General features: G+C 42.7%; 1 protein-coding gene across 1 annotated transcript in view; it reads right to left on the bottom strand.

Moving 5' to 3' along the window:
* The window catches only part of LIN28B (lin-28 RNA binding posttranscriptional regulator B), a 694,462-nt gene extending 687,256 nt beyond the window's left edge, over window positions 1-7,206 (bottom strand). Inside the window, exons 1-2 of the mRNA XM_086926714.1 lie at window positions 6,788-7,206; window positions 6,039-6,253 (exon numbers count right to left, since the gene is read on the bottom strand). Coding sequence (XP_086782840.1) covers window positions 6,039-6,253; window positions 6,788-6,797 — 225 coding nt within the window. The 5' untranslated portion in view covers window positions 6,798-7,206. The remainder of the gene's footprint in view (window positions 1-6,038; window positions 6,254-6,787) is intronic.
* Between the last annotated feature and the right edge of the window lie 5,765 nt (window positions 7,207-12,971).

The raw sequence follows: 12,971 nt of genomic DNA, 5'->3' as shown, positions 1-12,971 counted from the left end.
AGACTGAATTCCTACTAATAGCTTCGCCGGCTCAAATCCCGAAAATGAATTTTGTGGTCCAAAAATGCTTACTCACAGTCACTTCACGTGTTTTGCCTCCCGTTTATAAATGACTCAGATGGTAGAGGACCTCTCTCAGATAGAGGAGGGGCATAAAATGGAAAAGAAAAGGACCTGCCAAATAGTTGTCTATTAACACTGTAGGATCAAATACCATATACATTAAGTGGGTGGTCAATATAAACCACCGTTTAATAACAAAAATAAACTGACAGGCACAAAAAATACCATTCAACATCTGACTGATCAGTAAAGCACCTTTAGGATGCATACCCAACAAAAATCATCACTTCGCAACAATTCTTAGGCAAGCCAAACTGCAAAGCAGTCATTTTTGTCATTAACACACGCTCCATTCATTCCATTTAAACAGGTGTTATGCTTATTTTGTAGGTGTTGTGATCAATGTTAATGTGCTCAAAGTCAATGCGATCACTTAGTGTCGATTTAAGTCGGGTCAGACTACCACCGTACCTCTCAGAACTTAAAGATCAACTGCAGAGTGCCCCCGGGCTCCTCCCGGAGTCCCACCTTCTTCAACATCTATATGGCCCCAATCGCAAACATTGTCAGAAACCACAGACTAAACATAGTCTCCTACGCACACCCAGCTTCTCCTCTCCCTCACCGCCGAACCCAAAGTCACTTCACAAAGGGATGAAAGCCGTTGCAACCTGGATGAGAGACCGCTGCCTCAAGCTCAACTCAGACAAGACAGAAGTCCTCGTACTGGGATCCAAACCCTCCGCTTGGAAGAACTCTTGGTGGCCCGCAGCACTGGGAATACCCCCCACACCAAAGGACCACACACGCAACCTCTGCATCATACTGGACTCTGCGCTCACTATGAACTGCCAGATCAACGCTATCTCCTCATAATGTTTTAACACACTCCGTCTGCTCAAAAAGACCTTCAGATGGATCCCCACCGAATCCAGGAAGACTGTCACCCACACCCTCATCAGCAGAACACTCAACAACGGCAACGCACTTCATGCCGGCATCACCCAGACACTCCTCCAGAAGCTCCATTACGTTCAAAATGCCACTGCAAACTTGTCCTAAACATACCCTGCCTCAGCCACAACATCTGTGTGAACTCCACTGGCTCACAGTTGACAAAAGAATAACCATCAAGCTCCTCATTGATGCATACAAGGCCACCACAACGCCAGACCAGCATACCTGAACCACTGCCTCTCATTCCACACATCCAACAAATCCCCCCGCTCTGCACAACTGTCGCTGGCCCCCGTCCTACGGATCCACAGGACCAGACCGCAGTAAGATCCTTCTCCTACCTCACCTCCAAGACCTGGTACACCATACCCCTCCGCCTTAGGCAATCCCCATCACTGTCCCAATTCAGGAAGGACCTTAATACCTGGCTTTCCGAATTAACCCAGCGCCCAAACGGATCTGCAAAATGATATTTAAAGCAGTGGTTCCCAAACTGTGGACCGGGAACCTCTGGGGGTCCGCAAAGCCTCCCTAGGGGGTCCGCGAACACTTAGAAAATTAAAATAATATTAACAGATTCATAAAGTGTATTTAAATAAAGAAGCTAAATGTACAATGCAAATTTTTAAAACGTACTGTAAATGTGAAGGTATTTGATATTGGAGGATACAAATGTAATTAGTATCCTCAGATTGATTCTTGGAAGCAGTGCTGCTGCATCAAACAGAATGTAGTATGAACGATAGATAAGTGGCCTCAATTGAATTTAGAAAAGCTCCAACCTTTGTATTAAAATGTGATTCAATTTATTTATATGTTTCCAAATTTAATTAAATGTGTAATCATTTGTGTATTTGTTGGATGAATGTTTTTTCCCCGCATTGTTTTGCGGTTCAAATCTTTGACAATGCGTAGGCCAGGGTTCCCGGCTTCCAGTAATGATTCAGTGGGGGTTCCAGTAATGATTAAGTAGGGGTCTCCAGAAGTCAAAACATTGGTTTAAAGGATTGCGATGGGGGTTATTAGCTGAAGAGTAAAGTATTGTAATGTGTAGTAATATTTATATAGTGCTTCATATACCCGATCAGTTGATGAAACACATCAGCAGATGGCAAGTAAGCTACATTTGCTTGGTTCGAAGGATGATGGATTATAGTGCAATGTGTTATGGATCATGCATTTTGACGAAAGTGAGTCGTATTCATTTATGTATCACTGCCCTCAAGCATATTATGGACCGAAAAAGAGCAAAGGATAAAAGGCTTGATGCTTTATAGATTACTGCAATTGTTACAAGGAAGGTCTTGTTGCCTTTTCAAAAGTCAATGTGGTGGTGTAGATTTGACAGTAGCTATTCCACATGGTTGAATGACTGGAGTGAGCACTGCTTTTAATGACGAAATGTCTGTCCCCTTCACCACACCTCTTAACTCACCCTAAAACAAGTAAAATGTGTGCATTAAAGCAGTACATAGGTTAATATGATGTTGGCTATGTACACTAAAGCATCAAATCAATAAACAAAAGACTGCCATCAGCAATCGTAAATGACATGCCTGGCAAATTCGGTCTTTGCCCAAAAACACAAAACATAAGGTGGGTGCAAAATGTTTCTTCTCCATCTTATATATTACTAAGATACAAAGGACCTAATAGCTCGTTTACATCAGTGAGATTTCATTTCCACAAATAGGCTGTCCACCACACCATCCTTTTGATACAGTTCAGCTCTTTAGTATCTGGGCACATCTATGCCTCATGAGTAACTAATCTATATTTGCTGCCAGTAGCTTCACAGAGGGTAAGTATTGTGAATTTTAGGACACAAGTTAGGGTGCAAGAGTATTTATTAATTCGAGAACAATCTCTGTCCCATACTGAACCTTGAACTGTTTGCAGACTAGCTCTTTGCTGATGCTTGCCTAGAAGCACATCATAGTTGCTTCCCAACCAAGGGTCTCTGTTCTCTACAGTTGCTGAACCTATCTCAGGTTTAAGAGTGAGACATAATATATGGCCAACTCAATGCACAGAAAAGAACATTAATAAAGAAAACAGACCCATCTCAATCAGATGTGAACCCTTGTGGCACCAATCCACAAGACGTCTTGGGTGATGGTCTGAGTGATGAAAAACGTACATGCTTAGTGACAGTCAAAACTAAACACACGCTGCAGCCAATCATGTACCCCTATGTTCACCTACTGAGCTAAAGAAAGGCTTCAGATGGCTCAGATAGTGAACATGTATTGAAGGAACAAGAGATGAAATGAAATCTCAATGAGAGCAATCTGCCAAACTGCATGCGCAAAAAAAAATAATCATGCTAATGTTGGCTGCCCATCAGTAAAATTCTGGAGCTGTTAACTGCAATTGCTAGAAATTTACCCCAACACAATCTAACTACATTTTCAAAACGAGTTATTATAACATGAGGCAAACTACTATAAATGCAAACACACTGAACGACAAGACTGAGAATGTCAAAATGCCTAAGTACGCAAGTCCACAACTCAGACACCCAAAATATTCTTCTTGTTTTACTTTTCAGACTTTTGCTATTCTTTAGTTTGGTAAAACACCACAGTAAATACCACGTCATCAAATTAAATTACATCGGCAAGGCCAACTATAGGGGTTCATTTTGACATAAGAATTTAGGTTGAGGTATCACTCAGTTAATATTTATGAAGAGATCGGGGACATAACAGTATTCATAAATTGAGGATTCAACACTTATTGTGTTACAACAACTAGATGCAGAATGGTTTGCAAACCAATCACGCATGTCCGTATGTGTAGTCATATAGATGTACACCATGGCTTGTTTACAACCAATAAAGCAGTTCTATCTGTAAGAAGGATGCTCGTGTATTCATGAAGACCAACATTCAGCTTTATTGTGGCTTTTAGCATGTGGTACAGCAAGACTGCACGAGTTTAATGAAGAGGTAACATGCACTAGTTCCTGGTTATCCTTTAGAAAAGGAACAAAACATACAAGAAAATACAAGACAAAACCTCTCCTAGGCTCTTGCACTGAAATCGCTATTTAAAACAGCGTTGTGCTGCAGAACAAAAAGGGGATACACAAAACTTCAAACATTGCAGCCAGAATACAACAACAATACATCAATAACCAACTAGCATAATGCTAAAAACACATAACATTCCCTCATGCACTGGAAAGGTTGTTTGACAAAACGATCCGAGGATGATAGTGTGTCCACACATACAATCCTATTTTAAAATAACATTTTTTTGGCCAGGACTGCTAGTGCATATTTTGCCATCCTTTCTTGTGGCGCCAGCTGCAAACTGCGTGGTCCATTAGAAACCATGCGTTGACACGGAGCAATCGACAGTCCGAAACCAAAACAACGTAGGCCGCTACACTGGGCCTCAAGGCGACGAACAGTCAGTACAGGTTTGCAGATAAAAATACAATTGGAAAAACTACATTCCAGGCTATATATAATCAGCATGAACATTTATTTAACATTAAAATTTTACAATAGGGAAGAAAAATAAGAAAACACATACGCTCAAACAGTGGAAGGGAACGTTTTACACCTTCTATCCATCTGTAAAAGACCTTTATGAGATCGTAAAGAGCATTTTAACGACCCGGAAGGTTCAAAAGAAAAAAAATAAGTAGCCGGGATAGCAATCAGATCCGACAGCGATTAGATCGAAGCCAATTTGAGATGGGGGTGTTACGCGTGGTAACAGTGGCTGGCAAAGCTTCCACCCTGAAACAGGAAACTAAAAAATGCAAAGAGCGCCACGGCACCCCTCCCCCTGCGGGGAAGCCATGTGTGTTTCAGGTTACAGTGTTATGCAAGTGTACACGGACATGCAGGAAGAGTACCTGGGTGTAAATGTTTTTGCGAGGAGTCAGGTCACCTAAAGCAGACATGCAGCACTGGCAAAATACATTCGTGAATGAAAAGGAAAACGATGCACTCTGCTTATGCAAATAGAACACTAGAACAGCTCAATGAGGACTGCAGGCATCACATACAGGGCAGCACAGCAGCAATGCGATGCTCCCAGGGACTCCCATCATAAGGCACACCAAGATATCCATACCTGGTGAGACACCAACTACGCTGCGGATTTACCATTGATAACTAGACCCAAGGAGCATGGTAAACAAACCCCGTTCACCTCTAGTAAATTATACAGCCCTGGCGAAAATGTTGACTGAAATGTGTCCAGCTGGGGCAACTTAACAGGAGGGCATGCCCCTTTTCCCTGACAGCGTGTACTGATAGTCATATCCAGGAAATTATAAGAAATGGCAAGACACGTTCCCGTGATGGAGCCGGAATGGAGAACAAGAACGATGCTGCATGTTAGTTAGCAAGAGGCGCCACATGCCTTTCTGGTGTGAGCACTGTCATCAAGGCGGGCAGCAGCCACATTGGAAGGGAGTATAGGGGTCACAGTGTGGTTGGTTCCTTTGAGTTTGGCCTTAGGTCTGCCACCAAGGAGCATCGCCCGAATGCCAGTGCCTTAGGCTCATGATGTCGGGGCATACATGTTACACGTGCAGCTAAAGCAAGATGGCGGGAATGTAAAAGCATACGGTGGCTCGATTTGAAAGCTGTGATCACTCCTCGCATTCTATAAACGGGCACACAGTGCGCCAGTGGGAGGGAAGTGAAATCTGCACTGGAACAACTATACCTGGGGAAAGCTTGGGCCCTGAAAACACCGCTTCCTTTAATATTTGGATGTTATGTTTAAGTGTGGAAATGTTGTGGCAGAATATCATTTACAACGGTGTTTAGCCTTACGAATAGTCCACAACACAAGGAATGGGTCGATTGCGACACTATACACATGTTCATACACAGCCGCGTTGTGTTTTGGTGTGCTAAAGTAATACATAGCTGGGGGCAAGTTGTAAAGCTTTGGCGATGGCCTACTGAAAGCATCGGAGTACGGGGCTCCAGCGCAAGCAATGGTATTTGTCCTAAAAAAAAGAGGGTTGATATCAAACGTGCTCTTACTTGGTGAACGAACACATCAACAGGGTCATCCAGGGAGCTGCCTTGGCGACTGTTCATGGAGATGAAACCGAAGCCCATGCGCACGTTGAACCACTTGCAATGACCGGTGCCTCGCAGCACGGCTCCCGGGTCCTGCTCCTCCGGCTCTACCTCCTCCGAGGAGGACGACTCCCCCGCCAGCCTCCCGGGCTCCCGCTCCTCTCCGCCGTCGCCTCCTAAAGGGGAAAAGACGAGGTGGTCAGCCACCGGGCGCACATGGGCAGTCGGGGCCCGAGGATTAACACACGCCCCAAGCACACAACGGCATAGACTATTATAACCAACATTTCACTATTGAACTCCCCTGCTTTAAAGCGATGTGTGGGTGGGGGAGATATCAAACATGCAAAGTCAATTGAATGTCCACCTCGATTATACAATTGTTGCTACAGCACGATGAAGGGACCAGGTGGCTGTAATGCGGTGTTTAGTTGTCCGCCCCAGTGTGCAGCCAAGTCCAGTCTACGGCGAAAACTCGGGCAGGTGTACGCACACCTCACTCCCACATCTCTCACCTTTCAATGGGGTCGCATTTGGGTACACACGCGCACATACACCACACACTTCAGAGAGCCTTTTTTTAATGCTGCTTGCATCTGCGGTGGTGGGCTGAGTAAGTATGTAGTCTTAGGCATCACTTGCGTAGTTAAGACGCAGATGTAAACAAAATATCCCAGGGAATCGTAGGAGGAGGAAGAATGAAAATGCACCTTCGGCCATGTTGGCAGCCGGGCTGGCTGCTCGGAAGCGGTGGTGTGCGCGGGTCCCCCTCGCCGCTCAGCCTCGCATCCCGCCTGCTCTGAGCGCCCCCGGGCAGAGCTCGCATGCTCTGAGGCGCTGCCCCTGCTCTGGGCTCGGCTGCCTGCGGCTGTCTCCCTCCCCCGGCTCCCGGCCCCCTGCGCACACGTGACTCGCCCAATTACACGCTTCCTCGCTGCTAATTTCGCGTCGGGTCTTGGAAGGGGCTGTCAGGGAGAGGGAGTGGTGCGGGGGGAGGCAGGCAGCCCGCCCGCCCGCCCCGGCCGGGGTTGGATGAGGGGACGGCACCGGGACGCTCCGCCGCATGTAAACACACTCCGCTGCCGCCCTCCCTGTAGGCGCACGTGCAGCTTGGACCGCCATCCACCGCGCACGAACGGAAGCGCGCCCACTGCTTTGTTGATTCTTAGTCAGGGTTTCCAATGCTGCGTCTGGTCACCCCTGTGCTATGCCAATGAAGGACAGTTATTTCTCTAATAAAAAGGTTCAGTAGCTGTCACGAGCGCTTTGTGTACAGAATGCAATCTTTCGGCATCTCCAAAAGGGGTTTAACACCAAGAAAGAGAAACTGGTGCATTCATTGGATCTATGGACGTGGACAACAAATAGGAAGAGAGAACGTAAGTTTAATCCACTGTATAGGAGGATCCGCTGACTAGTCACTTGGAAAAAACACACACTATTGCAACTATCTGCCATGAGCAAGCGGTGTTCAGGCACAGAGGGCGCGGTATCACACTTCTTGTGCAAATACACATCCACGCGTGCTTTAAGAGGACTCTTCTGGTGGATGCATCAAGACCCTGTTATGTTGATTAACATAGCTGGGAAGCCTACGTTTGCTCGCCCTGGTTGCTGCCTTTGTTGCGGAGGGGGCTCTTACTCCACAGGTTCCTCCACCTCTTTCCGGGGAAGGAGATATGATTAATGACTTCCTAAATGAGAGCACGGCTTTGCAGTCGGAGCGTTAGAACCGCCTCCATCGCTGGTGGGTGCCAGTAGAAAGCGAGCAACATCGGACGGATTTCCTGGGAAATCCCACAGACGAGCGAGTCTTCTAGAGGGCAAAATACACTTCACCGTCACCGATATTATTCACTACCCTTGGCTTCTTTGGCTCATTTTCATTATTTATTTGACCTTCATCTGGCTGGACAGCAAAGATATCGATGCTACTTAGCCAGATCTCGGAGAGGAACGTGTGTTCCATCGAACAGGATCTATTTGGAATGGGGGCAATCTTCCTCGAACAACAAGTAGTGGATGAAAAGTTCATAACATTCTTATAATTGAGGGCGAGGGGCAGCGCACCAGCGGTATCGAAGTCTGTGGTGTCATGATCGTTTTACTAAGTGCTCCTCCGTGACTTTGGAAGGGATGCGGAGGGGTTTCGTGAGCTGTCGGGGTAGCTTTAATGTTATTATGGGCTTTTAAAAGCAGGTTACACACTATCTTGATCGGTTAGACTGCTACAAAGACACACACATTCTGTCACCTGATCCGGATAGCGTTGTTTTTGATGAAAACGTATGCATGTGATTCCCCACCTCTCCACACTAATGCCCTTCCTACCATGTATGGCTTTCTTATTTTTCAATCAAATATGGATATGATCTTTTAGTACCCACGCTATGCTGTATTTCTAACATTTTTTAAAAAATCTATTAAGCTGCTATTACGTTAAGCCATAAAGCTCCACTACAAAACAAGGGGGCAGAGAAACCCCTTTCTTTTTTACACGAATTCTATTTAAAGTTCACTTCAAAATGCATGCCATACGGCTAACTTGTCTTATGGCGGAGTCTTCCCACTATCCCTCGTTTCGATACAAAAGAAAGGACAAATGCTAAACTCTGTTTTGAAGAGCCCCCTCCTGGGTGTTCCAAAATGTAGCAAGAATGCATCACAAAGACATGTTTTCTTCCCTGCCCCCTCTCCTGTTTGTCGCAGGAGGGGGTGGGGGTGGTGTTACACCGGTTTATCCCGGTTTGATGCCATAAAGCGCTTTTAGGAATTCCTAGACTGGCGTCGATCAGTCTGTCCAAAGTTCGGTACAAAGGTCCCTTTGCTCCCAAAGTCTGTTTGCTCCTTTGTTGGCTCTCAAGACAGTGTTGCAATTTGGAGCTGGCTATGAGAGCGCGTTTGCTCTCGATGAGAAGGGGCAACAAAAAAAGTAAAACAATAAAAAAAATATGTCAAGTGAAGCAGAGGCTCCAAATCCCTACATTCCTTTGCAGTTTCATCTGGGACGTCGCACTACCTATAACGACCCTGCCCCCACATGCAAGTTCTGGGCAGGAGCGAAGAGGGCGTGCCACCGCCCCTCCCCCTTTTAGCTGCGTGAGCTAGTTTCTTCTAATTTCACACATGCAGGTCCCCACTGACGCGCCTTTACAGAAAATGTGATGAGGACACTTGTTGAACTGATTTAATTATTTTTCACATTGCATACTTTATTCAGATTCATAGGACTTTATTGTAGATGCAATTTTTTTTTCCATACTACTAGAGATGTAACTATTTTCTTTTGGGGCTCAACTCTGGGGTGAAAGTATGTATACTTTACAGTGTTTTACAACTTTTCACTTATTTTCCGTCTCGTTTTCGCTAAACATTGATTAGGTAATTACTTAAATACATCTAATTTAATTAAATAATAATTGTAATTAAGGATCCCTTGCCAAGACCACCATTGCTTTTATGTTGCACTTCAAAATGTTATTGTAGATTTGAAAAAATTGCTAAGCATTATAAAAAGTGGCAATCAAGTTCTAATGTATCCGCAGAAATGTTAAAAAATAGCACATACACATCATTCACTCTTTGCATGACAGAGAACACATCCTACACATGACCTTTGCTTAACATAGCCACTTCAGAGTTAAATACAACCTTACTAAAAAACAAGTTCTCAATTCAAACAACTGAAAAAAGAATGTTAATCCATGTGTCATGGATTAAGAGTTTTCATTTTCTACTATCCTATATGGAAAGAAATGCAAGGAACCAGGTCATTATTTGACAGCAATGTTTGAATGAATATCACTAAGAAAATTAATAGCATGTTATGCTTAGCATTAAGAATAAACACCTAAAACTTTTGTTAGTTATTTTCACTGCCCACAAAGCAAATATAGCCCCAATCCAACTGTCTTTCCAGTAGACCCTCTCTATCAGTACTGGGGTTCTGTTGGTGTCCTGACCATAACCAATCAATTTTGTAAATTGTTAATTTTTAGATATAACAAGAACGTAATGTAACATGCATTTTCTCACACAATGTGACTGGTTTTGTGATCCTGTACAAATCATGTCGTTATACTTATGGGAATGTGCCCATGGTCTGAAATGCAATACTCTGACATCAAAAGTGCCTTATCTTTTTCCACCTTTAAGAACAGCTTCCAAAATTACCATTTTGACAGCTACCTAAAACACTAATTTTTCATAGTATTATGTGTATGACAGTTATTTTCCATTCTTAGCTATAAAGTTACAATACTTTGCTATGACACAGTGTATGTACTCCCTAACATCTCTGTAACATTTATACCTTTACTATGAAACACAACAACCCGGACTATGGGTCTAGCCATCACTATACACAAAATACATTAAAAAGTAGTGCTCCCTTTAAACAACACTGCACTGACATAACTTATTTAAACCGAAGCAGGTAGAAGATTTATTTAAGTCACTGTTGTATCTGTTAGGCTCTGTTTTGCATAAGACCAGATCAATAGCACACCTGAATATTGATTAATGGTGGCACTACCTGTTTTTTTGTTTTTGTAAATTGGACTGATGTTACAACGCTCGAAAGGTCTACTCGGTAGAAAGCCATTCTTAAGAACTTGGGGTCCAATCATGGACCTTTGAAGTCTGAACTAGGGTGTCTTATAACAAGCTGTGACAGTCATTCATTCATAAAACTAATTCTGGCAGCTTTACGAAATTTGTAGAACAGCATATATGCATGTATTCATTAACCTGGAATTGTTTTTAGAAAAATTAGTGCCTGAAGCTGACAAACTTTGAAATTAAGCCATTCAGCCTTCAACGATCACACACTTTTTCTGGTAAAGAGGGCAAATTGCAGCATTCTGAGATGAGTGGTGATGTTCAATGGGATACTTCTGTTGCTAGCTTACACAATACAGACAAATATTTTGTTTTCCATAAGCAGAATTGTGGAACTTTTCAGAAATTACATTATATTTGGACATGGCTCAATGAGAGCCAATGGGCTTGCAGGATGTCTCAAAGACCACAATCTCCTAGAAGTGGTTTACCATGCTTGCTCAGACACAGTCTTAAAGCCAAAGCAATTATTATTTTACATCAAATCTGGAGGAAGCATACAATAAAAAGTGTGCTTAGGGAATTTGATGGCATTCTGGTGAGCTGTTTTTGCACTGACTGAAAGCGAATAATTAAATGTCTCCTCTCATCCGTTTTGCCCTCCTCACTTTAAAACTGTTGAACCCCCTCAATCAATCAGCTCAAATTTTCAGAGTTTGAGCTAAAGTGGATTATGTTTGTGAGCAGTTTCATGTAGATTTATTAAACGGTGCATAATGTATTAGCAAAAAAGTGCTCATTCAAAGGAACATGGTATTCTAACCATAGCTACAAAAACCTATTTTTTTACTTATTTAAATTTTATATAGTGCTGAAATGTTCCTTATACATTAGATTGCTTTATAATGATAGTATGTAAAGATTGCATTGATCATTTCAGTGTTAGTTTCAGGAAAAAAACTGATGTTGAGGTATATGGCTGAACAAAACTTTATAATAAAGTTATGTGACGTTGCCATAATAAAGGGCTTATACACCAAAGCTTTGCTTTAATCCGAACATGTGCAAGTCCATTAGAGCCTATGATCACATGTAGGTGCCATATTGTATGGCTTCTTTTTTGATGTGATATTAAATATATATATTTAAATATTGTGCAGTTATTTATTTTGTTTGTGGGGTTCAGCACACCAATGTTCTTCTAGTTTAGAAGGAGGGAGGGTGCTATTGATTCACGACTTGGAATGTGTGGTGAGTGAGAAGGGGTGAGAAGGGGTGGGAGGAGGGTGGTCTGTCCAGTACCACCTCTGGCATAGGACTAAGCAAGTGACCACCGGCTCGAGACAAGATTTAGCTCTAGCCCAGCTTGGAGCCGAACTGAAATACCTGTCACACACGACTCGAAGCTCTTTCCTCTATACAAGTTTGAAGGGGGAAAAAAACGTTTCCGGCAAAATAAAGTACAGCTGGTGCAACTGTGTGAGCGTGTGTGTGTGTGTGTGTGTGTGTATATATATATATATATATATATATATATATATATATATATATATATATATATATAATAAAATCCAAAAAGTGAATTTTCAGTTGAAACAAGATGCGAAACAATGTGATCATATGGCTTTACTGAAAGACTTTGCAGTGAATATTGTGAGCTAGCTCCATGTCACCTCTTCTGAATTTATATTCTCTTGTTTACAAGGGTTATTGCTGCACTACGGTTAAGTGGCTTCTTCTAAAAACACTACTGTGTATGTTAACCGATTCCTTCACATTTACATTTGTTCTGTGTAGAACAAAACAGATGCGTTTGTATTAATCCCTGTAATTTATTTGCTCTACTGTTTTATACACGTTTGACCGATATTCTATAGTGGATTAACCAGACTTAGTTTACCCAGATTGTTTATAAAAATATATTCTTATATGCTAGCAGTTACATTTATTTATATGATTTGTACATTTAGCCAAGACTGTGTTATTCAACATTCTGAACATTGTGTGCAAATATGACTCTTGGAAAACCGTCCTTGGCCTTTCCTGTCAAACAAGAGGTCGGAGGAGATAACTCCATGGCAGATTATCGGTGTATGTGACCGGAAATACTTTGTTCCACGCTAGATCGGAATAATCCAACACAAACCTCTTCCAAGCTATACCATTTATAGTAAACCAGACCAATACAAACAACGCAACAAAACTATAGTGTGTGTGTAATGCAGTCAATAAGAATGTTCTTGACTACGTATTTACTGCACACTAAAGTGTCCATTCTTGACACTTTTTAAAGCTTCAAAGATTGTGCAATGTATTTGATCAATCTTTCGTTGG

The sequence above is a fragment of the Lissotriton vulgaris genome, chromosome 6 (assembly GCF_964263255.1).
Source record: "Lissotriton vulgaris chromosome 6, aLisVul1.2, whole genome shotgun sequence".
Taxonomy (NCBI): domain Eukaryota; kingdom Metazoa; phylum Chordata; class Amphibia; order Caudata; family Salamandridae; genus Lissotriton; species Lissotriton vulgaris.
Note: the sequence above shows the minus strand (reverse complement) of the source record. Positions and strands in the feature narration are given on the sequence as shown.